This window comes from Pleurodeles waltl, chromosome 8 (genome assembly GCF_031143425.1).
Source record: "Pleurodeles waltl isolate 20211129_DDA chromosome 8, aPleWal1.hap1.20221129, whole genome shotgun sequence".
NCBI classification, from domain to species: Eukaryota; Metazoa; Chordata; class Amphibia; order Caudata; family Salamandridae; genus Pleurodeles; species Pleurodeles waltl.
In genome coordinates this window covers 161,717,239-161,742,786 of record NC_090447.1, presented here as the reverse complement: position 1 = coordinate 161,742,786, position 25,548 = coordinate 161,717,239, and the positions used below count along the sequence as shown (strand labels likewise).

General features: G+C 43.8%; 1 protein-coding gene across 4 annotated transcripts in view; it reads left to right on the top strand.

Moving 5' to 3' along the window:
• Positions 1 to 25,548, top strand: part of GRM5 (glutamate metabotropic receptor 5) — a 1,150,672-nt gene that overhangs the window by 793,583 nt on the left and 331,541 nt on the right. For all 4 annotated transcript variants that reach the window (XM_069204006.1, XM_069204004.1, XM_069204003.1 and 1 more), the window contains exon 5: positions 11,563 to 11,809. In XM_069204006.1, coding sequence (XP_069060107.1) covers positions 11,563 to 11,809 — 247 coding nt within the window. The remainder of the gene's footprint in view (positions 1 to 11,562; positions 11,810 to 25,548) is intronic.

Genomic DNA, 25,548 nt, shown 5'->3' with positions numbered 1-25,548 from the left:
AAGTCAACTCCAGTGATATCCCAAGGGAGAGATAGACCTTGCAGTAGTGAAAATCAAATTAAGAGTTTTTACTACCAGAACTTGTAAAATTTAAAGGGACATGTTGTTCTTTTTTTTACATATATTGCACCCTGCTCTCAGGGCTGTCCAGGGCCAACTTATGGGTGACATATGTATTCAAAGGGAAAGTTTGGGCATGACAAAAGGTTTATTTTGCTTTGTTGAAATGGCAGTTGAAAATTGCTCACATAGGCTCTGCAATGGCAGGCCTCAGACATGTTGAGGGCTTCTTAAGTGGGTGACTCAATCAATGCTGCCGGCTCACTGGTACAATTTAATACACAGGCCCTAGGCACATGTAGTACCACTTTACTTGGGGTGTATAAGTTAATTCAATCCGCCAATTGGGTATAAGCCAACTATACTATGTTTTAATCAGAGAGTGCAGGCACATTAGTACTGTTTGGCAGTGGTAAAGTGCACAGAGTCCTAAGGATAACAAAAATAAATTGAGCACAAATGGAAGAGGAAAGGCAAAAAATCTGGAGATGACGCTGCAGAAAGGGCCAAGTCCAACAAGAAAGATACTTTATAGTACACCAGGACTGTATTAGAAAGGCAGGTGAAAATGCTGCACTGATCCACAGAGGATCCAGCCAAAGCACACCTTTGACAATGGACCATTTGTGTGCCTACCAATGCCTGTCCATTGATATAAGAATTGGTTCAAGCAGACCTACCATCTTTTACATCATCTACCACCCTTCAAGTGAAAGCAATGCGTTACTCACTAAAAATCTATTTGGATTTCTAGACGATCAAACAAATTCTGCACCAAAACATTTTTTAGGTGATATGAGTCTACACAGGGATGATGTGATCATCTCTGATGCATCTCAACTAGCTCACTTCCTAAAAAACTACTTTGGGTCCCATCCATTAATCAAAAAGCGCCTGCTCCAGACTTACTAATCCTTAGACCGGGCGAGCCAGAGAGTAAAACCCCAGTCTTTGTTGTCTAGTTTGACCATTTCTTCATACCTTTCTTCTTATGATGTACCACATTCTCTGTCACAGGACAATTAAAGAAGCAAACGCTATGAGTTAAGAACTTCAGTGGCATGCACGGCTCAGAAATGGAAAACAAAATTGCCTCAAAATTACTGTTCCTCACAAACATACAGATACATTCTCATGATAGCCTATCAGAATTCTACCATGAGTGAGGTAGCAAATGAAGGAAGGAGTCCTACATAAACAAAAGAGACAGAAGATTAACTATTCTTCACAATGGTTATCCAATGAATCACACAAAGCCAGAAAACCTTTTACTGAGAATGAATGCCAAAACACCTGTCTACTCTAAACCAGTGAAACCTTAGGTGCAAGTGTAAAGACTTTAAAAGAAACATATTTGAAGCCAAAGCAGCAAACTCCAAAGAAACCTTTAGAAATTGCAAAAAAACACACAAACAGTTCAGTCTCCCACACTAACAATGACTCAAAACAAATTGTGAAAAAATATTTAACCTTCTTCCATGGTAAAATGAGAAAAAATGAGCTCTCTATCAGAGGACAAACACTCCACACTTTTCCACAACATCCTAACTTCAAAAAGTTTCTAAAGTGTGATCATTACTTCAAGAGATAAAACAAACAGATATATATATATATATATATAAGACCTTCTTCCTGTTTCTTAAATTTGGTCCTAACCAAGCTGCTGGAAGATACCACCTCAGAGATATCACCTCTGTCACTATAAAACAGATGTGACCAATTCCTCCCTGGAGCACGTCATTGTCTCCCACACTCAGGTTTCTCTGCTACTCATGACTATGGCCATGACCATAAACTAGCTTCCTTTGCTAGCAAAAGTACTGCAGAGTTATATTGTAAAGCATCTAAATCTCTTTATCAATAAAAAGCATGTTCTTTAATCCAACTACAAGCCAGTTGCAACACAGGGACTACTATGCTAAAAATAGTAGACAATGCCCTTGGTATGCTGGTCAAAGGCAACTCTTTCCTCCTTATACTCATTTGACTTTCTGCTGCATTAGTTGTGGTCAACCATGCCTCTCTTTTGAAAATCCTGGAAATTTATGTGAAAATATGTGCTACTCTGTTGATTCAATTAATTTCTGAACAATCCCACAAGAGGTAAAACTAGTGTGCTCTCACTTGAGTCTCTCTTGTCTTCAAGCAGAGTTCCCCAAAGCTCATTTTTTATCCCAGTCACTCTTTAATCTGCATATGGACTCTGCTTCCTCTTGCAACATTCAGATGTCACATTTCACATTTTTCATAAACACTTGAAAACCTGGCTTTTCATGTTTTGATGAATAGGCCCTGTTTCTATTCTTGTAGGTGTTTCTTTAGTTAGCCAGAGCTTTGACACCTTTGGGTTTAATGTGCTCTACAAATATAAATACAAGCACAAATACAAATATCTACACAGATTAAATTCAAGAAAGCCCCCTCACCTCACCACAAGGGCTCTGATGCCCGGGCCTGACTAGTTGGAGCTATACACAACTACAAATAAAATAAATAAAATGCAGCACCACATTATTTTAAAATATATGTACATAATAAATGTAAGTGCATACTGTTTATTCCATTGCCAGGTTGTAAAACATATCTATAATGCTTCTGGAAATCTTAGGACCTCATTATGAAGTTGGCGACTGCTGCAGAGCTGGTCTTCTCCCCCCTGGGCCGATTATGCGGTTTCCGCCGGTCAGCCCAGTGGAAACCGCGTGGTGGTATTGGCCTTCGCTTCTCATGGAGCCAAGGCCAATGTTGTCGCACCAAGGCTGCTCCCAGCACCCTCGGATTACACACTGTGTGATGTAGCAGACAGTCTGCATTCCAAGGGTGCTGAACAGGGGGTCCCTGCACTGCCAACGTCATGGTCATGGGCATTTCAGGGCCCCCTGTGGCCCCCAGCACTGGCTTTCCGCCAGCCTTTTCATGGCAGGCTTCCTGCCATGATGAGGCTGGTGGAAACTGGACTTGTGATAAGAACGGCAGCGCTGAACTGAGTACCATCATGGCTGACCATGACTCTGACTGCCACCATGCTGCCAGGAACCATGTTCCTGGCGATGGCCGCGGCCCCTAGTGGTCCAACCGCCAGGATTATATTGTGGCAGTGAGACCACTTGGAGTACAGTGGTCTGACCGCCACCCTGGGGCTGGCAGTCTCATGACCACTTGCCTCATAATGTGGCCCTTAGACTTGTGGTAGACTATCATAAATGTATGCAAACCACGGGTAATTACTCAAGATGATGTGTGAATAAAGCCTCAATAAGTCATCAAGCAAAAAACAACCTTAATTCAATGATCTGTTAATGCCCTTCCTTTGTCTTTATGCCCTGGCTTGAAATAAATATGGTTTATTAGCTACAATGCTGACTTTGGATCAATAAAATTTGAGTTCTAATCTCAGCTTCCCCACTTGAACACATTCTGAGATCCTGGGAAAAACACTTCTTGACTTTATATCGCTGGTCCTATGTTTTCGCAAACTTGATGGATTAGAAGCAGTCACAAAGAATATACAAAGCCTTATATTTAAATTGTTTCAATCTGTACAGGTTCAATGCTAAATATATCTTTCTCAAATGGACAATTGTTAAATTGTTAGAAGGTCTGTTGGCCTAAAATAGTGTTTTTTCAGTTATATGTACGAAACTTAACTAAGTGATAGTTTGCATCTACCTTAGTCTCACATTTGCTAGTGATATGAACCAGGCCAGACAGCCGCATGAAAGACACTGTGTGGCAGACTTCAGGAAACGTTTTAAATTATTTGGGGTATCCCCTGGAAAAGATACAAGGATTGTGTGCTGTCCAAAAATGACGATCGACAAGATTTACAGGGTGAAAGCTATTAGAAGTAAATGTGGAGGTGCTGCTCTGGGTATGTCAAAATCTCCTCAGAATTAGAACCGGAGATTAATATTTCACTTTCATACAAATTAAAGCTGTCACCATTCTCTTGGCTGCCTCCTTATTAATAATAAACTTTCCATAAGAAGAACAACTCAATGAAAATGTGGAGAAGTAAGTTCCAGGACCAGGTTTTCTAATATTTACAAGTTAAGAAATTTGCACTCTGGAGAAATTCTAGTATTACCCCACATATACAAGATGATAAGGATCTTGCAAAGTTCAGGACGTAAATGGGGATACTGTATTTTTTAATAAAAAAGCTAAACCTTAGCCAGTCTTGGTTAAACAAAGGGATTTGCCATGGCTTAAGAAAATCTTAGGCCGCTCTTCAGTCTGTCTTAAATCAAGGGAAACACACTGCAAATCAGGACTGACCGTCAAAAGATTACCTTAGGCCAGGTAAGGCATTATCAAGGCTGCCTTAACCCAGGGAGAAACAATAGGCTATAAGTGTATTATAAGGTTAAGAGAAAACAAAGTTTGATAACAATCATAATTGATACAATGCCAACAGATCAGAGAGCTCCGACATTCTAATGCAAGTTTTTATTGGGGCCCAAATTATACATCACACGCAGCTTGCCCTCAGGCACACCCTCCACTACAGTGACAGCTAACGCCTGCACTGAGGAGAGCGCAGTCGTGAAAGACAGGGAAACAGAACAACCTCTCTGTGAATGGGGGAAAAGGCATCTCCCTGCTGGTAGATGCAATGAGTTGGAGCAATGACTTCAGGGGAGTGCCTCAGGTGCCCCACCGACCCTGTGTCCCTTCCTTTGGCGTGCCCATCCAGGGTCGCACTGACTGAGCGCCAGTTCTATGTGGCAGTTTGTGCGCCTCCCACTTCTTCTGAGCCTCTGCACAGGTTACTTTAATAAGGTACAGGCACAAAAGCAAAGCGTTCTCTCATTTGCATGGGGCTTCACTGATGCAAATAAGAGAACACCCATTGTCACTGCTCTATTGCAAATTGCGCATTGTTAAACACATGCCATTTATCCCCAACCTTTCATCATTTATGAGAACGGATTCTGAGTATGAAAAAGCTCAAGGTATGCCCCTGATACTGCATCATGTAAGGAGGGATTCCATGTTCTACAATGCACATCTGCACTGGCCTTCCTCATGGTTATGTCCCGATTGTGGATCAGGGAGAGGCAGGTTGCAATACAAGAGCAGAGTGTGCCTCAGCAGTGCACAAAATGTACAATACAGATGTGCATATCACCCTTCCTAAATGTGGTACAAAATACTGTGTTTCACAGGAATATTTGTGAGTAACCTTGGTAGGGATATAGGGTTGGGTTTGGATTTACAATTGTTTTGCATACCTATATTCAGATTAGGTGTAAAATGAAAATATGTGCAAATCTACATTCAACATGCTAGCTAACACAATCAGGAATGATACTTGGAATTTTAGACTCCCAAGATACAGCTGGTGTGGTGGAAAATGTGCCAGTATGCCTGGAGTATATCAGAAGGTTTAGATGGCTTGTTATTCTCTCTGGCTTGGGAATGTTCATAGGGTTTTCCAGTGAAGTTGTCAATCATCCAATCCTGCAAACCACATTCAAACGACCACCCAAATGCAGAAATATTTTGTTAGCCTGCTTGTGAGAAGAACTTTAGGAAAGAGATTAATGATTGTTTTTTTTTGCCTGCTGTACCACATAAACCCTATACACAAAGTGCATAGGTAGTGGGTGATTGATTGTGAAAAGCCTTCTATCAAAGCCATTATGCAGAGGGTGATTTATTGTGAAAAGCTGTTAGTAATGCCAAGGGGCAGTGTTTTATTGATTACGGAACTTAGGTCAAATCCCATAGGCAATGGTTTATTGATTTTGACACTATGTTGTGGAAGCCTAATGGCAGAGTATTATTGGTTTTGAAAACACCTTGTCAAAGCCAATACAGAGAGATCTGTTTATTATGTAAAACTTGTATCACATTGCTCGATGTTTCTCCATGTTCATGTAAATGTTCATGTAAGTCTTTAGCTGTGTGTGGAATGAAGTACGTATTCCTTTTATGGTGAAAGCACAGCCTGGAGTATTAGTATTAATATTGCTTCTAGTGAGTTCTGAATATATAGCCATATCACCTCTGTAAGTAAGCTTAGTACTACTCAGTCTTGTTATCTAAGCGTAAAGTGCTAAAGCGGGGCACTTGCTCAATTAAGGGTCTAATAGGAAAATTACCCCAGGACACTTTAGGTAAAAAGCTTTGAATGACACAAGTGAAGCCTAATAATGCTTGACCACCTGGAGCCCCCTGGAACCAGTTCTTAACTCTGATGGCCCACTGGTATTTGCACCTCAATCTTTTTATAAAATTAACAAATATATTTCCCCATTGGTCATATGGACCTTTGTTAGTCGATTTGAAGTGCTGTAAGGGAGAAAACATCAGAAATACATTTCTAAATTGTAAAGCAAATGTGACTCCACACAATAAGGACTAAGAATCATCAATGATTATAAAATACATTTTAGGATGTTAATCAATCCAGTATATATGCAAAGGAAAATACATACACAAGATATATCAATATAGTCTGGAGATGGAAATGTGCCAGTGTGGTAATTTGTAATAAAATGAGATGCAGAATACCCATCCACAAAAATGTTTTAGCAAAATGTCGCAATACTGTGTTTCATAAGGAAACTTTATTTTTCTATTCAAACATAGATTGAGAATAGAATTGGTTAACTGGGGTTTCTATCCAGGGAGCATAGAAGGTGTCAGCATAGAATAGAACTTCTGCAGAGGTTCCGGAAAATAAAAGAAGTGTTCAACATGAAGTTTTACACTCAGAGAATGCCGGGCAAAGAGAGGTCTGTTTCTTGTAAGAGTCAAGGGAAAGTCTTCCTAACTAGCTATGGAACAAACAATTAAATGCAACAGTCGCATAAAAAATATCCATATCTCTCTTCTCACCACCAAGAACCAACCACACTGCTGAATGTGAGGGGAGTCAACATAATCCTTAAATCCCCATCTCCTCAAATCCAGATCTGCAGCTGTCAACCTTGAACACCCCATCATCCTGGTATGCAGTAAACAGAAGGGTCCCTTTGACCATTATTTTTCTGAGTTTGTTGCCAACTTCCTCCTCACAGGCCTCACCATCAGTCATCTAAAACAAACAATAAGTCTTTCTCTTGCTACCAAGAAGCACAATAACAGACCTGCAGAAGGAAAGTTAACACACTGGCAAATTAAAGACAGCATTTTCAATCAAGGCCTTATGTCAAGTCAAGACCTCAGAGTCGAAACTTGATGAGGGTTACAATATGAAATACACATAAAGTGAAAACAATAATCAATGTTAAATGTGAATGTGCATAACATGGTTACAGCGGTCAATTAATACACTCATATATGTATATAACTTTAGGGTTTGCAAAGGATATACTCTATTGATTTATTTAAATGTAACACACATAAATGAAGTTAAACCACATTTTGAATATAAAGGGTGTATATGAGCATATAAATGTAAATCATGACATATGAAGAGTGGAGCCTAAATTATTGCTGTTTCATCTCATTTTAATTTATTTGTAAGATGCAATATCCAGTGTTGAAAGAAGTTCACCTAAACTCACCGTAATAAATCCACAAGCCCATATGTTATAGAGGATTATGTGTTATAGATTTCAAATGGAACATGTGGTATGCCAGGAAATCCTGAGCTTTATGAGGTAACAGGCCTTTAACTATTCATTTTCTGGCTTTGTACATAAATTTGTAGAACACTGCCAAGTGAGATGTTTGATCATTGCACGTCTTTGTGATTGTGCCTCAGAGCATTGTGATAATGATGTGTCACTGCACCGAGGCACATTCCAAGTATGTTTCCTATTGCTTAGCAGATGCCTACAGAGACTTTGAGAGTAGAGGCTCGTTTCCCCTTTAGTTTACCCAGCCCCAAATGCCTCACTTCAGAAAATTAGTAATTCTATTTGTAGAGTTACATCTTAGCCACAAAATGGTATGGGCAGCCAAAGGAATCACTACTGGGCAGTGCCATACCTTGCCTCCTGTATTAGTAGCCCATCAAAGAAAACAAAAGTACATGATGCTTATTATTTGACAGTGAGAATCTGAGATTTTGAAACATTTTAATTTCACATGATTGTGAAAGAAGTCAAAAGACTTCTATAGGAAAAGGGGAAAAATAGAGCAATGGGGGACATCAAAAATACTGCAAGATAATGTTCAAACTTGTGCAAGCAGGTTACACAGAGATCTTTGTGCACAGGCATTAGGCACTTGAGCTATCTTACAGAATTATAAATGTATTCTTGAAATATACACATAGGTCTGTGCAGTAACTTTCTTAACCCGCTAAATGACCATAAAATCCTGGTCTGTCCGTGACCAGTGATAAGCTGGACGGACTTTACTACAGCATTTCTCCTTGTTATCAATTTTTATGGAGGCCAAGTTTGTAAACTTCATGCTCTTTCCTCATTACTATTCACAGTCAAACCCTCATTCATCTGCAGTGCTCTTTTGCATTGTAGCTTGACTGTATTAGGTACATACATTCTTGTGTAGTGGCAGACTATAGTCTGATAGTCACTTAGTGAAACCCTCGTGACATTGCACCTTATAAACCTTCCTTTTCTAAGTTCTTTTGTTTTTTTATACCACTTCCTTCTATCTGCTTTTGGGTTCCCTGAAGAAATTTGTAGGTAGCACTGATTTCAGCTTTTCAGCAAATCTGCCAACGCTGAGACCTCAACCTAATGCCTAAATGTATCCCACACTCTCCTTCATGCTACTGTCTATGTCTCCCACATTTAACCCACTCTGTCACATATGCTAAAAATACTAAATACCTTAATACCTGATTACGACCTTGGCAGAGGGGATTACTCTGTCATAAATGTGACGGATATCCAGTCCACCGTATTACAAGTTCCATAGGCTATATAATGGAACTTGTAATATGGAGGGCGGAATATCCATCACATTTGTGACAGAGTAATCCCCTCCGCCAAAGTCATAATATGGCCCTTAGTGTCTATTTCAGATGCAGTCAGAATATGATCCTCTAGCTCCAGACCACACTACAACTGTGCCCTTTATACAGATCAGCATTATTACCATTGTAGGCACATTCCAAAGTTCCAAAACAGGGCATCAGGACTAATTGCTGCCCTTCCAAAAGCATAGGTTTGGTCCTCATACTCAGAAGCCACCAGGGGCTGACCAACATGGTAAAAACCCTATTTCTATGTTCCTAGATGACCTGTGAAATGCTTTCATTGTCAGAAGCCTCCACCTGCTCTGACCAACTGTGTAAAAACCCAATTTTAAGATTCCAAAAGGCAGCAGAGCAATGTATCGGGGCAAAGTAAAAGATAGTGAGTGATTAGAGGGGTGGATGATTTCTGAGAGTAGAAGCGAACTGTTACTGCTTTGTGATGTACTCTTTCCTAAGTTGGAGAAACTTGGAGCAGCCCTTATGGATACAGAGATCTTGCTCCAGATCTTGGGTGCATAGATTGAGAAGGTCTGTTGCTGTGATGTTTTTTTGCTCTCTTCATCATCACTCCAGCCCGATGCTGCCCAGGTAGTCACTAATGATGTTAAGCTTATCAGCTATTTAGGTGAAGGTGCCAGTCAAGATGGCTTTCTAAATGATGTAGCTGGGTTTAAAGATTGTGAAAGCTGGCAGGTCAATTACATATTTCCCACCAGGGTTTGAACTGGTAATAAACAGTCTTGATAGTCCATACTTGTCAGATTAGTACCTAAGGGGTAGATTTATCATCATTAAATGCAAGGCAAAGCAGCAAGACACCTTGCTGTGCTGTATGAAAGGGAGAGGGCAGAAATGACCCATATTTAACATTATATGGTGCATTACTGTCCTCTCCTTGCGCTGGTGCGCTTTCCGCTGCTTAGCACCAACATAGACACCCTTGCATCATGGTGCAAGGGTGCCTGCATTGCAAGCAGGCTTTTTTTTGCAGGAAGGGACACCGTCCTGCACAAAAACAATCCTTTGGGGCTTTTTCCTCTTTCTACATGTGCTTCAGAATGGAGCACAAGTAGAAAGAGGAAAAAACAAGGAGAAATAAAGATATTTCTCTTCGTTACGCCTCCCTGAAAAGGCGTAGCATTTTGACACATTCTCAGGTCTACCACTCTTGATAAATTTAGGGAATGCGCCAAAATCCATGGGTGAATGCATGGGAACACCCACGCCACACCCATTGATTCCTCCCTGAGGCAGAGTTACGCAAGGCAGTGGCTAGTGCTGCCTTCCGTTACTCCAGATTTACTAAGGTGGCCTTGCATGACTTGGTAAATCTGCCCTTGCGTTACCTTGCATGATGCAAGGGCAATGCAACACTTTCATAAATATGGCTCTAATTGTATATTTGTACTACATGAGAGCTGGATGCTCACATCCTTATTTGTTAATAAATTGGCCTGTATTTGTGAAGCTCCCTTACGGGAAAACAATCTGCTTTTCACAAGACAACCTTTGCTCAAACTCAAAATTGTAGATGAAAACAACACAGTTTCCGTGTTCTCATTTTGGCCCTAATTAACTGTTGCATGAAGAAGATTCATCCAAAGTGCAGAATACTGTTTTCTGGGCAACTGTCCTGGTGTCTCTGGGCCTGAAATTATTGGGTCTATATACTTCAGACTAAGAAACTCCAGGGCCAGACACATAAACCTCAGACTTCACAGTGGAGCAACAGGACCCATCCACTGTCACTGCCTATTTCAGCATGGGTACAGCGGAAAAAGCCTCCACCTGCTGACATTAACATGGGTAGAGCGGAAAAAGCCTCCACTAGCTGACAATAAAGAACAGCTGCCCCCGTACACCCAAGATTGTACTTGGTCAAGAAAAGAAGCTCTCACATTTACCATCTGCTCCAAGCAAATGGAAGGAGGAAAAACACAGGATTGTACACAGTATTCCAGGTCCATTTGTTGTTTTCCAAGGGGGGAAAACTCATAATCCTTGTCAACTGATGGGCAGCAGTGCCTGGCAGTGCTTAATTTGTAAATAAAAACGTGCTGGTGCCTAAAACCCGCCTCTGAAACACACAGCTGTTGCAATTAAATGTGCAAGCACGGAACACTGAGGCGGCATAATCCTGAAACCATTTTGGGCCTCTTTAATCCATTTACAGCCACTCCCTACCCTTTCAGCTCACTCTTGAAGCGTTCTGCTTGCTCCCTTTGTGGTGATTTTTCGTGTTTCTCTTCCTCTGTCTTTCCCATATGTGTCTTTTGCTCGCAGTAAATGCTCGAGGCAGAAACATAACTGCCGGCCCTCAAAAAGTAAGTGCTGGTGCCACGCACCGGAAACCACCGGCTCAAATTGCTGACTGGAATCACTAAACCCAGCCCTGATTTCCCCCCATGAAATTAAAGGGGAACTTTTAAAGAGGCCTTCAAGCTGAAATAAAAATGTGGTTTCTTTCTGAATCTTAAAATGTGCAGTTCAGTGTTCTAATATTTTTATCTGCCCTTTTATATATACTTTTCCTTTAGGAATTCATAATTATATGAATGACATTTTTTTTAACCAAAGATTTTTTTTTTTTCTCATAGGCAGATTCACTCTCAAGTCTCAGCATGTCCAGGATTCTAAAATGGGATTTGTCATCAATGCAATATATGCAATGGCACACGGTCTCCACAAAATGCAGGTGGCGCTGTGCCCAGGCTACAAAGGACTCTGTGATGCAATGAAACCCATTGATGGACAGAAGCTGCTTGACTGTCTCATGAAGGCTAACTTCACTGGAGTTGCTGGGGATATGATAATGTTTGATGAGAATGGAGATTCACCAGGAAGGTACTGTCATATGTTTTTACAAGGCTGACATTTGGATCTAATAATATTGCAGCTCAACGCTCCACATCGACCTCACTAAGAATGGAAAGGCTTATATCACACATACATTTTGTGAGGTGGTTGTGTATATGTATGGTGTACAAGGTTTGTAATGAGTTCAAATACTCACTATAGAAAATGGTTCATCCATGTAATCCCCCTGGAGTTTTGCTTTTTGCTTAACTGGTTTTGAACCTTCACTGTGAGTGAGTCTCATTACCTGAGTATTACTCAGGCAAATTCTGAGGAAATGTGAAAGTGGCCTCCCACCAGCATCCACCTTTTAACAAATGGCTACTGCTGTGCAGCTAGGCTAAGAGTATCTAGGCTGGTAACCCATCAGCCTGCATGTGCCCAAATGTGTGCATGTATGTAGGTTGCATGCTTGAGATTACCATCTTGCACAGCCTGGTATCTGTGCACAAGTAGAGTGCCACATAAGTGACCCTTCTAGGATTGGTGCTACCCAGGGGCAGGCCTTAAAATGAGAGTGAGCATTCATATTGTAGGTCTGTAGTCCTTACTGAAAGTCTGAGGGGCTTAACTGAAGTATAAATTATTGGTAAAAACTGTACTAAAGTACCATTTTGCCCCCCTTAGACCTACGGTTTCCCATTGAGGTATCCATCTTTGGGTAAACATTTATTCCAGGTGTAGATCTACAGTCATAGCTGCACTCCTTATGGCACTTTGAGAAATGTTATATATTCCTGGCTAAGCCATAGTCAGATTCCAAGCCTCTGGCTTCTTAATGAATATGATGAACTCATTAGGAGACATGCCCCATCAAGGTGAAAACAATTAAACTCTATATATATATATATATATATATATATATATATATATATAATTGTTTTAACTTTCCTTTAATTGTTTTCACCTTAATGGGTCATGTCTCCTAATGAGTTCTTCCTAAGGACTAGAGGTTAACCAATGATTCCATACCACTGTCTTACTTTGTTATGTAAGTATAATATTATTTATAATGTTTTTTGTTACCTCTTAGGAGTGGGCAGGTATGCATGTGCTTTCAGTCAGTGTATTTTATTAATTCTTCCTTTCATGTTTAGAATGTACTGGAGAGGGTTTTTCATCCAGTTACCTTTTTCAATGTCTTCATCAATCTTTGGCTCATTATTACGGGACCATATTATTTGCACCTGTGGTCCGTCTCACCGATCTCCCCCAAACTTCAAAATGGGGTTTGCATTGATAATGTGGTTAATTGTTCTATGAGGCACTCAGGAGATAAGAAGTTCTGGTGGGGTTCAGAATTGAGTTTTTGGTATTGGTTTATGTTAGCAGAAGCCAACAGAGCAAGTGGGAAGCAATTATGATAACTACAGTGTGGGCTTTAAATGTGAACTTTGGAGACAAATGGGCCACTGCAAAGGTAATGGCAGTCTTCTATTTAAGACTTACTCATATTTCTATTTTATAATATGAGTACCATGTTGTTAATTGCATGCTTTGTAGAAGAATGTCTATTGTGTACCTGACTTCCAATGACAATTACAATGGAATTAAATAGCCTGACAAAACATTCAACTGAAATTGTATCAAATTAAAGCCTGATGAAGAATTGCAATGCTACCAGGTCAAGAAGCTTCTCTGAATCTATGGTCATTGTTGCAGTGAAGAGCGTAAGAGAACAATCTCTAGCAAGGGTGGGTGTTTTTGGAAATTTCACCTACTAAAAATCTGTTTGTTCCTTTCCCATAAATCATGGGAGGACGTTTTTGGTGTATGGAGTCTATATCATCACTGAAGAAGTCCCTAATCACAAGGGTTATGGGACAGTATTGTTTTGGAAGAAATGGTTTGATAAAAGGATCAAAATTGCTTCAATAAAAAACTCATCCACCTTTCAACTAGGTAAACCTTAATTAAACAAGTCTAGAATTTGCAGCTCCCTGCAAAAGCATTGAGCAATGAATAACATCATTGAGCAATTCCCTAAAAAGTCATAGATTTGAGACCACATTAGGAACCCCACATGGTAAGTTTAACCAATTCTGCTGCAAAGGAAAATATATATTTGATACTTTACTTCAGTAGGTGAAGAACAACTTGCTGAAAGATATTGGATCAACTAATTAAGGGTAATCTTTATTACTCCACATACAGCTTCTTCTCATCAAAGTCCTCACTTTTTGAGGTAGTGACTCACCCAGGTCCCATACATACTCCTCTTGTAGTGAATCCTGGTTCGTTTTAATGGGATAACAGGAATTAGCTTAGCCTGCGGCTTGCAGACTCGTGCTCCCGTCACCTAGTGACTTTTTAACCTACTTAGCTTGCTCTGTCTTAGCCCATTTAATTATTTAATTCTTCTAAGATGGCTGCCTTGTTTATAGTTAGGCCACTTGTTATGAGTTACTGTTGGACTTTTTTGCTTCTGAAGGGTCATCCCCAATCTTTTTGCCTCCTGCCTCATATTTTTTTCTGACCTGTTGATGTTGGCTTTTGAACTCTGAGCACTTTACCACTGCTAACCAGTGCTAAAGTGCATATGCTCTCTGTGTAAAATAGTGTGTAATTGTAACTAGAGGTACCAGGGCCTGTAAATCAAATGCTACTAGTGGGCCTGCAGCACTGGTTGTGCCACCCACATAAGTAGCTCTGTAATCATGTCTCAGACCTGCCACTGCAGTGTCTGTGTGTGCTATTTTAACTGTATATTTGAATTGGCAAGTGTACACACTTGCCAGGCCTAAACCGTCCCTTTTCTTACATGTAAGACACCCCTAAGGTAGGCCCTAGGTAGCCCCAAGGGCAGGGTGCAGTGTATGGTTAAGGTAGGACATATAGGGGGTGATTCTGACCCCGGCGGTCTTAGACCGCCGGGGCCATGGTCGGCGGGAGCACCGCCGACAGGCCGGCGGTGCCCCGCAGGGCATTCCGACCGCGGCGGTAAAGCCGCGGTCGGACCGGCAACACTGGCGGTCTCCCGCCAGTGTACCGCCGCCCTTTTGAATCCTCCAAGGCGGCGCAGCTAGCTGCGCCGCCGAGGGGATTCCGACCCCCCCTACCGCCATCCAGTTCTCGGCGGTCCGCCCGCCGGGAACCGGATGGCAGAAGGGGGGGTCGCGGGCCCCTGGGGGCCCCTGCAGTGCCCATGCCACTGGCATGGGCACTGCAGGGGCCCCCGTAAGAGGGCCCCTACAAGTATTTCACTGTCTGCTTGGCAGACAGTGAAATACGCGACGGGTGCAACAGCACCCGTCGCACCTTCCCACTCCGCCGGCTCGATTACGAGCCGGCATCCTCGTGGGAAGGGAGTTTTTCCCTGGGCTGGCGGGCGGTCTTTTGGCGACCGCCTGCCAGCCCAGGGAAAAACTTAGAATACCCTCCACGGTCTTTCGACCGCAGAGCGGTATTTCGGAGGGGGGAACTCTGGCGGGCGGCCTCCGCCGCCCGTCAGGGTCAGAATGACCCCCATAGTAATGTGTTTTATATGTCCTGACAGTGAAATATTGCTAAATTCGTTTTTCACTGTTGCAAGGCCTGTCCCTCTCGTAGGTTAACATGGGGGCTACCTTTAAATCTGATTAAAGTGTAGATTCCCTTTGGGAGCGGATGGACATGTGGAGGGGGTCTCTGAGCTCACAATTTAAAAATACATCTTTTAGTAAAGTTGATTTTAAGATTGTGTGCTTGAAAATGCCACTTTTAGAAAGTGATCTTTTTCTTGTTTATACCATTTCTGTGACTCTGCCTGTTTGTGGATTCCCTGTCTCGGTAAGTTTGACAGTTGGGCTAGTTGCACCTCACACTAGACAGTGACACAAAGGGAGCTGGGGTGTAGGCTGCATATCCTGATGAGCCATCTGTGCTAGGAGTGGTCACTCGCACCTGAAAGGGCTGTGCCTGCCCTAAGACACAATGCAGTCTCCAACCCCCTGGTGAGTGTCTGGGGCCTGGCCTGGGCAAGGCAGGATTTCACATTCACTAGAGACTTTGCTTTGAAGAAGGCCTACTTCAAAGGAGAAATTGGGTATAAGAAGGGCACCTAAAACCACAGGCTTTAGAAACACTTCTGGAACCAAGAGGAACCTCTGCCTTGAGAAGAGCTGAATAGCTGAGGACGAAGTGCTGCCCTGCCTGTGACTGTGCTTTGTGGAGCTTTCCTGCAGTTGCTGCTTCTGCCAGAGTAATAGGGCAAAGACTGGACTTTGTGTGCCTTCCATCTTGTGAAGAAATCTCCAAGGGCTTGATTTAGAGCTTGCCTCCTGTTGTTTGAAGTCTCAGGGACAGCAAAGACCTCTTTCTGCCAGCACCTGGAGTCTCTGGAGAGACTCCTGCTCTGACAAGTGGTGCCCTATCCAGTCCCTGGGCCCTTGAAAGGAAATCTGGTGGAAATCCAAGGAAATCAACTTCGGACGACTCCGGACCGACGCCGCTGCTGAATCCGGGGACGCCGCCTGCACCCGACGCCGTCACCTTCACTGTAACGCGACGCTCTTCGCAGGCCCTACGCCGCTGCAGCCCCGCTGAAGTCCGCGACTCCGTGGAAGTTGCCGTACCACGTTGTGACCGACGCCGCTTGAAGTGCGCGGATTCAACGTTTCGCACAGACACCGCGATCCCCGACTTCGTGCATCGCCTTGTTTTCACTCTTCACCAAAGGTACTGTACTTGGGGGTCTAGGCGACTCCGTGTCCGGCGCCGCTGGTGTCGTCTTGTTGGGAGTGACTCCATCACAACGCCATGTTAACACCTCATCGAAGCAATTTTGTTTCTAATCGCTATTTTTTAGTTTAATCTTTAAAAATTAATAACTTGACTTGTGTATTTTGGATTTTTGTCGTTCTGGTCTTGTTTTGTTTAGATAAATATTTCCTATTATTCTAAACTGGTGTTGTGTCATTTTGTAGTGTTTTCATTAAGTTACTGTGTGTGTTGGTACAAATACTTTACACCTAGCACTCTGGAGTTAAGCCTACTGCTCTGCCAAGCTACCAAGGGGGTAAGCAGGGGTTAGCTGAGGGTGATTCTCTTTTACCCTGACTAGAGTGAGGGTCCTTGCTTGAACAGGGGGTAACCTGACTGTCAACCAAAGACCCCATTTCTAACAGTTACATTATCAGTGTCACCGCGCTGAGGTGTCAAGATCAAGCAACAAAGACAAACAAACAGTAGGTGTTCACACTTAGGGATTTTCCCTCTCTATACTTTCGAGGGATTGTTTATATTAATTGCCGTCCCAAGCATGTCTGTTATCTATTGTTTGGGAACACACCCACGTCAGGGGTCCTTGTAGATCTGTATAAATATATCGCACTTTAGACAAATAATCAGAGGGATTCCGACCAGAGGGCATCGCCACCATCGCTGATATCGATGCTGCAGTCGTCTTGACGCTGACCTAGTCTTCGTGTCCCTGCGGAGTCTCAGATAGAGACCTCATTCCAAGGTAACGAGGGTTGGGGACTCCTCTCATGGACATGGCATTGGCAGATTAGGTTTAACAAACCCAGCTCTCCTTTAGGTAGGAGGTTAGGCCTTTCACATTAGGGTATTGGGGCATTGTACATCTCATATGTCTTTCCTATGCATTGCAAGATGGTGGGATCTTTGTAATAATGACTCTCATCTTCACAATTCTGTTTCTTGCATTATTCATTATCCTAATCATTGCAGCCCATGCAAATTATCTCAAATTGCAGTTATGTTAAATAAAAACTATTGAAACTTTACTGCATCTTTGTCATTGCCTGTGTTTGTATGAGACATGATATATCTGTGAGAAAGGGGTAATCTCCGTTTAACCACGACACTCCCTGAGATGTCTTATTCTCGAGTCCATGCGTAAAGGCTGCCACAAATCACCTTTTACTATTGTGTTTCTGATGAGGTGCTGCTAGTGAGCCGGTAAGGTTGGGACAACAGTTGCGACTTGTTGTAGGAAAGGCGTAGTCGCCTACAACCAAAAGTACTGTCATCCTTTAACCAGCAGTCTTGCCCAGGGCAAGAGTCCAAAATACGACACTCTGAATTCTACTTTAGTTTTCCGTTTGAAAAATAAAAATATTAGGATTAATCGCCATCTTTGCATGTACAAAATCTTTCCTTATGTCTGCTCACAAAGAAGTGTCTCCACTTCCAACCAGGTAAAAGGTTTCACCAACTGAAATCCTTAATATGACAGGCCAAACTGCAATCCAAGCAAACATTGAGATCTATGAGAAACTGAACCCAAGGCCCAAGAAGTGAAGAACTATAGCTGGAGTCATGAGGAAAGCTGGTAAATAATTGGGCCATTGTCACCAAATTAATCTTGCACTTCCCTTGCACTGGGGCTTGAGTGCGTACAGTGATTGTATAAACACAAACCTAGGGAAGACAAATATAATTGACTGTAAAGTGCTGCATCAGCCAGCAATTTATTTCTTTTATATAAAAACCATGATAGAACATATTAGTCTCAAAGACTGTCTATTAAATATTTCCATCAACCTGTAGTTCTAGCCAAATTATGAAGGAAGTCCCAGAAATGCCCAAAGTTCCACCCAGGATCTTAACATTCCTGAAGTAGAATGACCTTAGACCGGCCCAGGCAAAGAAAATGCCTGCCACTAAGGATGTAGAAGGTGAGGGCAGCAGAGAAAAGTTTAACTCATTAGAGCCCAAGGAGCAGCAAAAAAGGGTGTCATTAGGAGACTGCTATCCTATATGCTTTGATACTGTGATGTCAAAAAGTTCTTCTTTCTTCCAGTGAATCTTTAGTGTTGAAAAATAGTGGTTTATTTCTCATATACAGAAAGTTTTGAGGGAACATATTTGGCACTTAGGGGCTGAATAAGAACTTGGCGCTCCGACTGTCGAACCACCAAGACGACAGTCTAGAGGACACCACCAAGCCGGTGGCCTCCAGTACACTGTATTATGATGTGCCCACAGAGCTGGCGGGACAGTCAGTGTAATGGCATTGGCTTCAGCTCTAAAAGAGAGCCGAGGCCAATGCCAGCTGCACTGACTGTGCTGCCTGCACAGTTGGAATGCATTCAGACTGTGCTGACAGAGGGCCTCTGCACTGCTCATGACATGTGTGGTGCAGGGGCCGCCTGCTGCCCCGTCTCTATCTTTCCACTGGCCATTTCATGGGGGCGTCCCCACCATGAAAAGGCTGGCAGAAAGGCAGGTGGTGATCAGCATGGCAGTGCCGACATTGGCACCGCCGTACTTGAACATGGCTTTTTCCGCCACCATTGCATAGGGATCCTGGCGGTGGCGACAATCTTGTGGCGATCTGACTGCCAGCATCGTAATCTGGCAGTCGGACTGTCACAGTTGTGGCGGTTGGACTGCCACCGGAGGTACGGCGGTCTTAGGACCCTCGTACTCGTAATCAGGCCCTAAGTCCTTTATGGGGATTTTCCTAGATTTAGAGCATTTGGAATCTAGGATTGTAATGATAACAAAGAGGAGAGTATAAAATGCACTGACCCTTTTTTCATCCTAAAATCAAATAACAATTCAACAAAACCATTGTGAAATCACTGCCTCGTGGAATCTAGGACAGCAGCCCCCTAGAGGCAAACTCTTCATTTTGCAACGTCAGGGAAGGCTGCAAACAACAATCTGCAAAACCAGCAAGAAATCCCATCTAGAGAAAATTATGGGAAGCATCCAATCTAAGGATAATAATTTGAAAGGATTCATACTCAAGCATAATTGTTGCAGGGTACGAAATCCAGAGTAACTAACATATGAAAAAATTGAAGCACCAAAGAGAACGCATCCAGCAACAGAACTTGGTCAGCAGAGTCAAATAGTAGATAATGAGGAAACCTGCAATTGGAAAAGGCAGGACTGGCTTGTGCGTAATAACGGGGAATTAAGTGAGGCATGTGCGGAAGACAACTATAAAAGCCAACTGTAACTGTATAATGAAAACCCCTAACAGTTCTCCTCTTGTGACCCTAAAAGAAGTAAAGAGAAGGAAGACGATAAAGGAAAAGGGAACAACAGACATTAAAAGATAGACCTAGCCTAGTGTTTGCAAGAGACATAATAAGTGGCATACAGTAAATGAGCTCATGAAAAAGAACACAGAGATGGATAATAGGATGATTTTACTAGATTATAAAAAAAGCATGCTGATGCTCTAAGCAGCAGTATAAATGCTAACATTGGATAGAATGGTGACAAGCTATTGGCCAGTGAGATAGCTTAATTTTAGGGTATGATAAAAAAAAAACTTAACACTAAAGAGCTTTCAAAGACAGACGAATTGAAAGGCCTCTTATTGTAGAGAATGAAGCCAGCCATTAAAAAGAGTGATGCTGCATTGCAGGATAATGGAATTGCCGGATATTGCTATTTAGGAAGGTCTGTCTTAGGAGATGAGGTAGATGGTTACTAACGAAATAGGAAGGTAAGCCACAGAAAAATATGACCAATGGTTATGGAGAAATTTTCAGGGGGCATGGCTTAAAGCTTATGGCTTAGTGAGGGAGTAATACTCCAAACCTACTTGCATCAAGTTCATTTCAGAGAATGTAAGACTGGCAATGTTCACTGAGTATCAGCGCTGTCTGGTGAGAGGCTTTGCTTTTGAGCAGAATGCAATGTACAATGGCGCACCACCAATTAAGTACATATCCCAGTGGTAAAGTACACGTTGTTGGAGACAGCAGTAACCATCTTGGGTCATTAGTTATAACTTTCATTATTTTTCAATGCGCCTTTATCAGTCATTCATGCTACAATGTTCCTGTAGTCAAAACTATTTCAGCATCTTCCTGGAGAGTTGCTGAGGGACAGTTTTGTAAATACAGAAAATAATTCTGAAAATCAAGTCCTGTAATGAAACGAAATTGGTAGTATTTTGAGCATTGTTAAAGATTTTAACAATTGTCTGCATTTGAACGAGGGGTTTGACCCAGTGAAGATATAGGAAAAATCGTCATGTTGGGGTAATGGTAATACAATATATGTACTTATGTATAATGCCTAGGATACAAGGAGTTCTTAGCAGGAGATATACATATTTCCTAAGATAGGAACTACCAAATATTAATGCCTGTTAATTTTCTTTTGCAGTTGCACGTGAGTCTAGTAAGTCACTGAGCTTATCTTCACAGCTCAAAGTTCCAAAGCTTGAAGTAGTTATCGTATCAACAGGAAAGTTTTAATGAATACATATAAAGGTATTCACCTCTTGTTAATGTTTGGGTTTGTTTTTTCTTAAGTTTCAAACTCGTTATTGAGTAGGAAAAATAGAATACAATACCACACCAATGCCGCAGCACAATTACAAAATGTAATCATTAAAAGACCACTGCACTACAGACTATGAAGCCGAGTCACACTATACTTTCCCACAAATGATATGCCACAGTCCATTTTAAAATGAACAATCCCAATATGATTAGCCCCTCTTTTTTAGTACCTCACCTTATTTTGATAACGCATGTTTTTCAAAGGTCTGTTGTTCCACCCCATGCAGGACCCATACTTGCGGGCATCTGGGTACCCTCAAGACATACTTGGTGTATTCTCCAATCATGCCATCTGTGTCAGATTCTCTCAAGAATGTACCCCAGGCTTCATTGAACTGGGCCAACGTATTGTTTAATTTGGAGATAAAATGGTCAAACAGGACAATTGTACACATATTATCTGTTAGAAATGGGGTTTCTGGTTGGCAAGGGAATACACCTCAGCCAGGCAGAACTTACCCACTCTAGTCAGGGCAAGGGAGTTACACGTCCAAGATAACCCCTGCTCACCCCCTTGGTAGCTTGGCACGAGCAGTCAGGCTTAACCCGGAGGCAATGTGTAAAGCGTTTGCACAACACACACAACACATGTGACGCAATATCCCCACCACAAAGGAAACACAACACCAGATTATATGAAAATATACTGTATTGTACTCAACGCAATTATCAGACCAAACATGACATATCAGTACTATCCTGCTACCTTAGCAGTTGTCAGAACGTTACACATTAGTTACTCTGCAACCTAGCAGTAGTCACACATAACACACAGGTTACTCAGTATTCTGCAACATAAGCAGTAGTCAGGAAAACACGTTATTACATCACAGCACTTGTCATAAGAATATCATAAAATGCCCATAGTAGGAACATTGGAAAACATATGGCAAGTTAGAAAAACATATTAGCAAGCATGTCCAAATAAGGAACATTTGCATGCACATATGTAAAAACATCAAACGCAGGTAGGTAATATATGAATCAAACAAAAGTCTGTAGAAAGAACTTTGGATTGCAACTATATTAGTCCTTTAAACAGTACCTGGTTGGATGAAGGCACCTCCAGTGCCTAGAAGGCGAACAATGGGGCCCCGGCGCTCCTATGCGCAAAACGGGGCCTCCCTTATACTCTGCGGTCAGAAGAGGGCAACATGCACCTCCTCTCTTTTATAGACAGGCCCCTCTGGGGACCGTGATTACTGGGGGCCCCCCAGGGCCTCAACCGGCCCTCACGAGGGGGGCCAAAGCCAGCAAAAACAACTTAGGGCAGGAGGGGGCACCACGCACCCCCTCCAGTTTAATGACAGGCCCCTCCCGGGACCCGCGATCTCTGGGGGCGCCCCGGGCCTCCACTGGCCCTTCCACCAAGGGGGGGCCCACAATAATGGCCGTTTTACCTAACAGCAGAAAAGGAGCGTCCTGCTCCTAACGCAGAGGCCAGGGGGAAGGGGGCACTCCCCGCGCCTTCCACTGGTCCTGCCGTGAAGCCACAAGAAGATCGGACCCCTCCTGAGGCCCGAGCAGACACTCGCCTGCACCCGATGCAGTGCGCGAGTGTTCTTCCAGCTTCCCGGGCCGCTGTGGTGATCTTATTTAAAGGGGCACAATGCAGCAAGAAGCCTACGAGCTCCCAAGGCTCCATAAGCACGCTGCAATCAGCGCTATGGCAGCCGCAACCACGGAGAAGCACCCCTCGTGAAGAAATGGATGCAGGGGTCAGGGGCCACAGCACCCTGCCCCAGGGGAGCAGAATCTTAAGACAAGGTCCTCAGGGGGAGGGCCCAGCTACAGGCCAGCACAAGGGAAAGGCAGCAAGTGGCAAGTCCTTCACAGTGACCAGGCAGGTCAGCACAGCAGCAGCAGTCCATGGTGGTTCCTGGTGAGTCCTTTCAGCCTTTGGTGTCCAGTTCCAAGATGATTCCAAGAGTCTCCAAATTGTGGGGAAAATTCCCCTGTACTTATAGTCAGTTCTTACAGTGTTTTACAATGGTAGGGAGAGGAGGTTCCAGCTAGTTACAACTGGTTCTGGGAGTGCCCCCTCTCTCCTTTCAGCACAGGCTCCAAACATCAGTGTAGGGTTAACGACCCTATTGTGTGAGGCCAGGGCACAGCCTTTACAAATGTAGGTGTGCCCCGCCTCTCCCTTCTCTCAGCCCAGAAAGACTATTCAGTATGCAGATGCACCTCTGTGACACCTCCACCCTCCCTGTGTACAGGCTGTCTGAAAGGTATGCACAAAGCCCCAACTGTCACTCTGCCCAGACATGGATTGGAGTCAAGCTGCAAAACACCAGAGTCATAAGCACAGATAAATGCGCACTTTCTAGAAGTAGCATTTCTGTGATAGTAATAAAAAATACACCCACACCAGTAAGCAGTATTTATTATCACCATCACAACCATACCAAACACGCCTATGCTACCCCTCATAAATCAGACAATACCCTTAACACATATGGCAGGGCATTTCTAATGCAATCCTATGAGAAGGCAGCACTCACAGCAGTGAGACACCAAGTTAGGCTGTTTGTCACTACCAGGACAGGCCATGCAATATGGCACATGTCCTGCCTTTCTACATATATGGCAACCTGCCCTTCTACATATATGGCACCCTGCCTATAGGGATAGCTAGGGCGTACCTTAGGGGTGACTTACATGTAGTAAAAGGGGAGTTCTGGGCCAGGCAAGTAAGTTTAGATGCCAGGTCCCTGTGGCAGAAAATTGCGCACACAGGCCCTGCGCCAGCAGGCCTGAGACAGGTTTGAAAGTCTACTTCAGTGGGTGGCGCAAGCAGCGCTGCAGGCCCACTAGTAGTATTTAATTTACAGGCCCTGGGTATAGAGATACCACTGTACAAGGGACTTATAGGTAAATTAAATATGCCAATTAGGTATAAGCCAATCATACCAACTTTAGATGGGAGAGCACCTGCACTTTAGCACTGGTCAACAGTGATAAAGTGCTCAGAGTTCTAGAGCCAACAGCAAGAGGTCAGAAAAACCAGGAGGAAGGAGGCAAAAAGACTGGGGATGACCCTGCGTAAGGCAAAAAGTCCAACACAACCCCCTACCAGCCAAAAGCCATGGGAGAACAATCAATCCCTTGATGTACTTCCCTGATTGGGGCGATAGAACAAGGACCCAGGCCCACAACAGCAGGGGCATGTTCCAGTTCTACGCCTTCCTGACTCCACTTGGATCTCTCTGTCAATGCTTCCCAGGCAGCCTAGACCAACCCACGGGGATTCTCTAGCTGCCAATGGCCAGAACCAGGCCCCAGGCCATCTAGGAGCCTCTGGTCTCTGAAACCATAACGAGTGGGGGGCGGTAGCCCCAGGTGCAAAGCAACCTGTCTCCACTCCACTTCCAATCAGTTCAGGGGCTCTACCCTGCCACTGATCCACCAACCTAGGGTCTGCACCGATAGGTTCTACAGGGGCTAGAGGCGAGGCTCTCCTCCCTCTACCCCTCCGTCTAGGATCCCACCCTCCTCTCCTAGGAGGGGTATCACCAGAATCCACACTTGCCAGGGTGCTGGGTACAGCAGCCCTGCACAACTCTCTCGCCATCCCAGGATCACTACCTGGCGAATGACCACCCAACCTAGGGACGACACCCTTGGGTTGCACCGGGGTCCGGGGCGGGCTTCCCCCTCCCTGAACCCCACTTCCAGAGTCCTGCGTCTCCCCACCTCGGGAGAAGCCACCAGAAGTTTCACACGGGGGTAAGCACACTAACGGCCCCCCCAACCAGGTCAGAGTTTACCCCCTGAACCTATCTATCTAGCCAAGGGACGACACCCTTAAACTGGACCATTGCCCAGCGAACCAGGACTTCCTTGGGAGCACACCTACCCCCTACCAGATCAGAGCTTCCTCCCTGAATCTGCCAATCCAACCCAGAGTCACTACCCTGCGGTTGAACCACTGCCTGGCACACCAGGACTTTCTTGGGAGCACACCTACTCCCCGTCAGGTCAGAGTTTACCCCCTGAACCTGATCATCCAATCCAGAGTCACCACCCTGCGGTTGAATCATTGCCTGGCGCACCAGGACTTCCTGGGTGGCACACCTACCCCCACCAGGGAAACACCTTCCCCAAGGGCCACACATGAGTCTGGCTGGCGTAGGTCTCCTGACCTCTGCCCATCTGACAGAGTCTGGATCCCCCCCAGCCCAGAAATGGTCTCACCAAGGTCATTCCTGGGGGGCTCTGCTCTCAGAGCTGACCCTTGACCCCCCAGGTTCTCCACTGGGGCCCACAGACCCCTCTTAACCCTATACCTGGATTTCCGCCTCCTCCACTGTAGAGCGAGACTACCAGACACCAGGACCGGCGGAACGCTATTACCAGCCACCCGCCCAAGTCCTAATGACAAAATGGGATCCTTCTGAACTGCTGGCCCTACTGCACAGGCTAGGCTCACCTTCTGGTGTTCACTCATGGAACCCTCCAGGACCTGGGACT